This window comes from Pteropus vampyrus, unplaced genomic scaffold (assembly GCF_000151845.1).
Source record: "Pteropus vampyrus isolate Shadow unplaced genomic scaffold, Pvam_2.0 Scaffold8, whole genome shotgun sequence".
NCBI lineage: Eukaryota > Metazoa > Chordata > Mammalia > Chiroptera > Pteropodidae > Pteropus > Pteropus vampyrus.
In genome coordinates, this window is record NW_011888789.1 from 4,953,775 (window position 1) to 4,962,615 (window position 8,841).

The window sequence follows — 8,841 nt, forward strand, 5'->3', positions numbered from 1 at the left end:
CCTTAGGAAAACCTCACTTTAAGTAAATCGGGAAGAATGGAAATCAGTTGTTTAATCTCCAAAAATAAAAACAGAAAAAAAACCCAACTTTCTACAAATACACATGTAAAAATATTTTTAAACACCCCCAAGTACAAACCACTCTTGCCCGAGAAAAGTCACAGGGTTTGGGGATCCATCTGACATTGAAAGTCCCAGGAGTTTCACAATAGTATGAACCAACAGACCTTTAATTCTTTAGTCTAATATGGTGAAGAACAATTAGTCTCTGATATTTCAGAGTTGGCAAACATTAAAGATAAAATATGAGAACTTAGTGAGGTTTTTCTCCCCTATCCTTTTAACATACTCACACCATAAATAAGAACACCCAAGTCAAAGTCCCTGGGTGCATGTAGCGTGTCCTGGATATTGTAAATCACAGTCAAAATAAAAGCAAACATTTTCAGAAGGCTTTGAGGATATATTGGATCTGCAAATCCAAATGTCCTGAACACAGCATGAAAGACGAGTCTCCAGGAAAGGAGATCTAAAATCCCGTGTGAAGAATGAGACGCCTGCAAACCAGCCAGGCAAGTCAAAACAGCTCTTGTAATTGAGCCGTCTGGTGACTCAGGGTAAGAGTGAGTACTTAGAAAGCTCCCCCAAAAGCCAAGAAGAGAAGCTAAAAGTGTCCCACTCATGACTGTCCTGCTTGTCATAAGCCAGCAATCTGTAACACTGCACAGGAGCCAGTTACTTTCGATAACTGGTGTGGTGTTCTCCACTGGAATACATATGGGGGGTCCGAAAGAGGAAATGCTTGTTTCATAGGCTGATTTGTCTTTATTATCTTTTATTATCTTTTCCTGAACATCAGATGAACTGTCGAAGAAAAACGCAAAAAAAAAATGCACAGAGATAAAGTAGGAAGTACGTGTAGACATGGAAGAGCAGCAACAGGCAGGAAGGGCCTGGCTGGGTGGAGAACACCCAAAGGTGAAGAGCAAGGGTCCAGTGCAAGGTGGTTGGGGATGGAGTGACATTCAAGGGAAGAGGAGTGGCTCCTCCAGACAGCCCAGGCACCCTTCCGATTGTGTCGTTGTCAAGCCACCACCCTTCAGCATCGCCAGCACAGCCTGCAGGCCTGGTTCCTGTGCAGACCCTTTCTGCCGCCATCCCGTTCAGGCCCTGTGGCCGCCACAAGTGCCAAACAGACCCACACAGCAGAGCCACTCTGAGTGTGAAACCAGTTCTGTGATTGAAGCCTGGCTGGATTTGCTTGTTTAAGAAAAAAGTGAATAGGATCCTTTCTTTTCAAAAGCTGTGCCTGATGGCAGTTCGGCGATTCTCCTGGCTTCCATCTTCATCCCATTGTGACTACAGCTAGGCCTGTCTGCACCCACTCAGCCGTGCTCCATCACATGCAGTCACTAATAGTAGGGACCTAGCTTTTCGTATCCTAGATAACTAGGCCACTCCGGAAACAGACCGTAGGAACACCGAGGGCTTCCAAACTGGTCAAAGGATATTCCAAAATCTGGTCCGTTTTGTGATTCACCTGTTCCCTGAGTAGATTTTAACTCAGCCCGGATGATCCGGTAGTTTTTGCCTTTGTTGCTGTCCCAGTACGTCTGTCCATTGCACTCATAGCACACAGCAAACTCCATTCTTTCATAAGATTGAATTTTCTCAGGTAAGCGAACATCAAAGGAGAATGTGTCCCTGTCTGAACTAGAGTATGTGTCCTTCACATACCAACAGGGAAAGTCTGTGAAGCTTTTCCAAGTGTCAAATGTCATTCTTATTTTCACCGTCTTCTCAAACGCAAGGTTCTGCACCTTCACTGTGCCTGCAATTGCTTTGTCCTTCAGTACACAGTTTTCAAGGCAGACGTGGTCGGTCTGAAGCCGATTTCTAAAGTCTAAGTAATCTGCAGAAGGCTGAGAAAAATCCAAAACAAAGCTCTCGCTCTCTGCTGTCGTCAAACTCACAATGTTGTCTAGGAGCTTAGTGATGTTAAATGGAATATCTAACGGGTCATCGAATTCTGAGAACACTTTGACCATTGTCAGGGCCAGTCCCTGGTTGTCTGCGAAGGACACTCGCTTTTTCACCTTTTTCTCCTGGACGGTTGGGGCCACCACGCCACTGGCTTCATTCTTGCCGCTCAACTGGATACAAGGCCTCAGAGGTTTGCTTGGCTTTGATGAGATCTTGAAGGTGAACCTCTCTTTACGCAAGGAAGGAGCCATGCAGCTGTACCTGTACTCTATGTCCACAGCCATCATTGGGTTAGATGAACAGGCTAGAACCCTGGCAAAAGGGGGACAGAAAGAAAGAGCGATGAGATCAGAATGATGTTTAGACTCAACAGGGACAGGATCTTCATCTCCACTCGCATGGCTACAGTTCAGTATTATTAACTCAAGTGTGGTCCAGCACGACCTTGATTTCAGGGGACGTTAAGAGTGTGAAGTGGGGGTAAACAGCGGTGCAAGGTTAAAACAAACAAAAAAGTATGAAGCCACTGGTCTTAACACTAAGGACACAGGTTTTTCTGTCAGGAGTTTTAGGGCCTTCAGTATGCTAATGTGCCATGGGGATTAATAAAAGAGCATACTGTTTGCAGCACTTCTCAAACTTATCTGACTAGGGAACCTGATTTTTATGGAGCATCTTAGAGAACACATGTTCTGAGGAACATACTTTGGAAAATATGTTCCAATAAAAAGAAATTCATCTCATAAATATTGATTGGTGCTTACTATATGCCAGGCATTCTGCTAGACACTGGGATTCAATAGTGAAGACAGACACAAATCTGCTTTCATTAAATGAACAGATTTTTATATTCCAGTATATCTTTCTTTAAAAAAAAATCCAGCAATTTAACATTTTTAAACCTTTCATATAAGTAAATGTGTTTTTTTTTTTTTTCCCTACAGTGAAGAGAGCCTCTATAAGAATACACAGCAAAGAGAATCGTTCCAAAGATTAGGTTAAATCTGACTTCATAAAAACTATATTTTTCTGAAGTAAAAAAATAATTAAAACTAAAAGATTAAAGACAAACTGGGAAAATATTTTACAAAAAGCATAACAGCAAAGAGGTAATACCTTAATAGGTAAAGAGTCTTACAAAACAATAACGAAGTCAAATATTCCACACAGAAAAATGAGCAAAGAGAATAGAAAATTCATGAAAGATATTTAAAAGTGACCCATAAATATGCAAAATGTCCAATCTTGTAAGTAATTTAAGATATTTAGATTGGAAAATGATGCCTGCTTTTACCTATTGAAGTAGGAAAGAATTTTAAGAGATAATATAAATACTAGCATTAGTCCAAATTGACTCAGCTTTTCTAAATGTTCTTATCATTTTTGGTTCTAATATCATATGCAGGTATTTATCTTAGGAAATAATTAAAAGTACGCAGAGGTTAATGTACTAAAATGTTCAAAGCAACATAATGGGGAGAGGGAGGGGTAGAAAATAGTCTAAATAACCAATAATAGATATCTGGTTAAATCAAGTGTGCCACATTCATGTGATAAAATTTTATATCATCATCAAAACCACTATTTGCAGAAAGATGTGAATGGCATGAAAAAAATAACTTTTAATGTAAAAAAATGGAGAGGATAAAATTGTACATAGAGACCAGATTTATGGGGAAAAAATATATGCACAGAAAAAAGACGAGAATACTTAAAACTGTCAGAATATCTAGTTGATGGGATTTCAGGAAATTTGTTTTCCTATTTTCTTGCTTTGTATTTTCTTATACTTTCTAAAATAATATCCCTTCTGTAATCAGAAAAAAGTGAATCTAAAAAAAAAAAAAACCTCAAATATTTTAAGATTGGCCAAAAACACATCTAACACAATTGCCTCACTAAAGCTGAGCAATTTTTTATCATTCTAATTACTATAGCAAATTGGCGTTCTGATTTGACAGTTACAATGGGCTAATTGAGAAGTCAGTGATGAAACCAGGCTTAAAATCTCTACTCTGAGAATCACTGAACACAGGATCCAGATTAATTCCCAAACATCTCTCCTGTCACTACGTCAAAGGCGTAGGTATGTGGCAAAGTGTTGGGGTGCTTGTTCCCAGGCCTTTCCTAGTTCCTACTCTGGGGTTGGGGTGGTGGGGTATTGATGGTGGTAGCTAAGAAGTGACAGGCAAAATGTTGCTCACCTTCTGACAAGAGCTGGGACCATTGGTTTGGTCCAATAAATAATATCTCATTTTGATTAACCAAATATGTTGAAAAAAATGAGAAAGGATAAAGACATAATGGGTTTGATCCCATTTTCTGAAAGAAGTATAGCACTTCCCTAGGATGCAGGAATCACTTAGTGATGACCAACTGAAAAAACACACACATTGAGAAACAAATAAAACAATAAGTTATAGCCATAATGTACTTATCTAACAATTCATTTTAAAGGACATTTGTCTTAATGTTTCCTCTCTAACAAAGTCAAAAGATGGAAACTTTTAGGGGCAAATCTGCTTCATATTATCTGTTCTTGTATCCACGCAAATGTTCTGGAAAGGAGAGTTCTGACTGAATTGAGCAAGATAGCTTAAAAGAGGGTCAGTGGGTTCACCAACAGATTCGAGGTAAAAAACCCTAAACTTACAAAGTACTTGAATTTCAGTTTTTCCTTGTCCATTGCAAAACTTTGTTAGAATGTACTGGAATTATACCTCCAGCTCTAACTTTAACACAGTTAGTTTGTTTTTTACTAAATACGGATGAAAAAAAACAAATAGGGAGCAAAGCCTTGCATCTTGGCCTCTTCTACTCTGACTACTCTTGACAACCTGGATATGAACTGAGGGAGAGGTTCCTCCTTGGCCACAGCAGCTTCCTCTTCCCCTGAGTCAGCACAAGGTCAGCTGCAAGTTCTCTCTGCCTGGCCGACTAGCCCACAAACCAACCTCATACGTGCTTTCCTGCACGACATTAAAGTAGTTCATTAGAAAAAGACTGAGAAATTTACGGTATATTGTGGAAACAGAATCTTAAAATAAGGGGATCAGTTAAAGAATCTGTACACTTGCAGCTGACTAAAATCACTCTCAAGTTTTAATCCTGCAGGTTAAAAAGACTTAGTTGAAGAGTTGGTAAAAGTTACACTGGACCCAGTGCTGTAAATTTGCCCAAGACCCCTCTTACTACCAAGCTGTAAGAACAAGTGGTACTGGGGGTCTGGAGGTGAAGTTCTAGTCAGAGCCAGAGCTAAATAAACAATTCCATTGGCACTTTCTCGGCCCTAATCGGTTTTGTAACATTCTTCCATGAAAGGCAAAAGTACGGTTAACCACCTGGTGGCCCAAGGGTTACTGCCCCAGGGGCATTGCACTAGCAACCCTGCCCAGAATCCTTTTACTTTCTGCATGTACCATAACTGGAGGTGACGACATTAACCCCTGGGGCCTCAGTCTAGGATATGATCTGACCATTCACCATTATGCCTATCCTCATGTAGATTCCAGTTTTTATTAACTGGAACATTCTCCAAGAATCAGTCACCCAAGTGCTGATTTCCTATAGGGCTTCCTGACCCTCTGCTCCAGAATTCTCCAATGGACTGTGACAGGGATGACCATCGCCCAGAAGTAGTCTTAGCAACAGAGACATACAAAGTAATAGTTTCCTAAGTCCCTGAAAGAAAGGCACCTGGACAAGTATTTTATCTTCAAATGGTATGAAAATGATCAGTTCCAACACAGGATGTACCAGGCTGTACTCAGGCCCCCTCCTGCTGCTCCAGCCCCTTCCCTCATCCAGACACCCAGGTTGTCAAGATATGATATGAGTCACCAGGCTGGCCAGGGAAAAAACCGAACAAGAAGATATGAATACACATTTGACCTAGCACAGCGTGACATAAGACCTGGACACAAGTTCGTTGCAGGACAGGATCATGAGAGTCGAGTAGCTGTTTCTCAGACCAGTAAGGATGCTCAAAAACTTTGCTTCCAAATAGATGCCTGAGATCAATTTGGCCCCACGAGGGACTGGGCCATGCCCATGGGTAGATTTCAGTGTTCTGGTCAAGAGGGGACAACTCTAACACTCAATGAAAATTGGAAAGAACAAAGATAGTTTTGCATAAATACTTTCCCTGTTCCACTGGTGCCAAAAACAAAAAACAGAAAAACCACACCATCTCAAGACAGCTAGCCAGGGCTAGATGTCGTGGTGATTTTTCTTGTGAAAACTATAGGCTTGTACAGAAAATAACCCCATGACCTTCATAGTTTCAGGCAGCTGAGCTACTGACTTTCTGGCTGTGCCTTTTTTAAAAAGTATTTTTTTTTTTTGTATTGAGGCCAAGACATTTCCCCCCGCTCCATTCCCTTGTACTTTGATAAGCAAAGACGGAAAAATAAAATGTACCAACAACCTTCACCCCCCAGGAACAGTGAAACTACATTAGGTAAGCAGCCAAAACCAGATTGTAATTTTTTGAAGACATGGCCACCTACCCCCTCAGCATTCCTTTATCCCCTCCCAAAAGGTTTGGTTGACACAGTATGAATAAAGTTGACATCTTTCCCTTTGTACTCAGACCTCAGGTCCCTTATTCACAGCCTTAAAAGCCACTTGTACTCCTCCATCGTGTCACCATTATCCAAAGCATTTTTGAGATTAATATCTGTGGATGAGGCTGCATATTATAGAAACAAGATAAGTTCAATGGCACAGTCCCAGCCATCCAAAAATGTCCAACGGGAAACACAGACCACTGACCTATGCATGCCTCCACCTAGCTGTGTCACTTGGTGCAAGTCACTCATTCTCTCTGAGCTTGAGCTTTCTCCTCTGTGGTTCCTTCTAGCACTGACATTCTTGGTTGCTAATATTGCCCGATGGTCGTCCTCTTCCTACTAACTTTCCCTGAATACCTCAACTTTACTTTTGTGGTAAGGCCTCCAGCTGGCTTTGCTTCGGTCTTGGCTCCTGGACAACCGTGCCAAATGAACCATTTCCTTTTCTCCTCCGCACCCCAGCTCAAAGCCCTAATGCTCTCTTCTTCTGGACCCTAGGTCTCCCAGGGAGGCCTGGCCACACAAACCACAGGCTCCAACACCTTCTAGCAACTCTCCACGTTCCCAAGTCAAGTCTTTCCCCAATTTTCTCCTCTTCTGCAGGAAACAATGCCATGACGGGCCCCAAATCTTCTCGTATGTTGTTCTGGGCCCTCTACACCCTCTTTTGCAGCAAGTCTCTCCTACACCTCTTTCTCTGAGTTCAAAAGGGTGGCATGAACCCAGTGCAGGGGTCAAGGGGAGGCAGGCTATAGCGTCCAAGCCGGATGATCCCCCAGGTCACCCCGACTCGGCCCTTCTCTGTATAGCCTGGCCCGGCTGCACCCCGCCCCCAACGATTCCGCGAGCCTCCTTCCCCCAGTCGGGCACCCACCTTTGGGGCCGCGGGGCTGCCCCCTCCCCAGCTTGTTCGCTGCATCGGAGAGCCCAGAGGAAGGTGGCAGGGGAGGCCGCCGCCACCGGACTACGCTTGGTTCCTGGAGGAGGAGGTGGAAGAGGAGGAGGAGGAGAAGGCGGAGCCCAATTACACCAGGGCGGGGTGGCGGGGTAGCGGGGTAGCTCCGGCCCGAGCGGCGCCGCGCGAGCGTCCCCGCGCGGCCGCCTCGCCCCAGCCTGCCCGGGACAGCCCCAGTCTGGGGACTGGGGGCTGGGGGTGACCCGGCTCCGCGAGCCCGCAGCCACAGTGGCGCGCCAGGTCCCATCGCCCTCGGGGGCCTGAGAGGCAACCAAGTGTGTTTCCTTGAGTTTTACAGGGAACTCGAGGCCGGGGAAGGGGCGAAGCGACTTTTCCTTGTGCTCTAGACCCCACCGCCCAGCTCCGGAGACACCTTCCAGAAGTGTCCGGTCCCAGGCTGGAAACGCCTTGTGCCCGGTTCGAACCAGGCACAATAGGAGACAAGGGTATCTGGGGTCCCAGCCCCAGACCCCACCCCACGCCCGTCACCCCTCGCGGCGGGGACTGCACCTCAGTGGAACACGTGGGTCCCACCAGGCTCCATTCCCACCTGTCGTCCCTGAATTGCCCTCTCCATGTAGAAGCAACAGCTTCCTGGAGCCCGTCTAGCGTGTTCCACCCGGAGTATAACTGCAAGTTGGACGAAGAAAGTGTAGATGGCAAGAACCAAACAGGGTCTTCACTGCGCGCTCCTCCCCGCCGTTTCTGCGGCCTTGCACTTGGACTGCAGGACTCGGGGAGGACGTACCTGGTACAGCTCATAAGGCAGGAGGTGCAGAGGCACGAGCCGGCGGCAGCATGCGCGCGGGGGTAGCAGGGGCAGCGGGGGCCACAGCAGGAGCGGGGGCCGGGACTCAGGTCCGCGCCCTCCGCGGGCAGCCGCATCCGTCCGTGCGCAAGAGCATCCCGCTCGCCTCCTCCCTGCTGCCGGCTACCCCAGACTCTGGCTACCTGCCGTCGCGCTGCTCCCTTTAACTTTCCGGCCACCTCGCCTTTCTCGGGACGCCATCCCAGACCCCCTTTCACGTGAACGCCCCCCGCAGCCAATGGGCGTGCCCGGGACGCGAGCTGTGGACCAATGGCCGTGGAGCCGCGGGTCCGGAGAGCACCTCTCCTCCACGTGATCGGCTGAGTGCCGGGAGAGATAGGGCTGCAGTCCAGGGCCTGGGAAGGGCGGTGGGTCAATATTTCCTCAGAAGCCCGGGGACTGGCACCAGGGGGCAGAGGCACTTTCCAACAGAAGAGCATCCCATTATAGCAAGAGGCCTGGCACAAGCGGCTTGCGAAAGTTCCCTCTTCTAGGCAAAGTCCTAGCGGGGCAAAGCCTTCCTT

At 45.9% G+C, this 8,841-nt stretch overlaps 1 protein-coding gene across 3 annotated transcripts; it reads right to left on the reverse strand.

The window, feature by feature from the left end:
• Nucleotides 1-209: 209 nt before the first annotated feature.
• On the reverse strand, nucleotides 210-8,531 carry PPP1R3B (protein phosphatase 1 regulatory subunit 3B). Of its 3 annotated transcripts, XM_011371758.2 has the most exons (3): nucleotides 8,258-8,344; nucleotides 7,429-7,531; nucleotides 210-2,295 (listed from the first exon to the last, which is right to left on the reverse strand). In XM_011371758.2, the coding sequence occupies exon 3, from the start codon at nucleotides 2,268-2,270 to the stop codon at nucleotides 1,413-1,415; it is 858 nt and encodes a 285-aa protein (XP_011370060.1). In that variant the 5' UTR covers nucleotides 2,271-2,295; nucleotides 7,429-7,531; nucleotides 8,258-8,344; the 3' UTR covers nucleotides 210-1,412. The 3 variants fall into 3 exon arrangements, with proteins under 3 accessions (XP_011370060.1, XP_011370044.1, XP_011370052.1); XM_011371742.2 differs by lacking the exon at nucleotides 7,429-7,531 and having other exon boundaries at nucleotides 8,258-8,531; XM_011371750.2 differs by lacking the exon at nucleotides 8,258-8,344 and having other exon boundaries at nucleotides 7,429-7,556.
• Nucleotides 8,532-8,841: the final 310 nt, after the last annotated feature.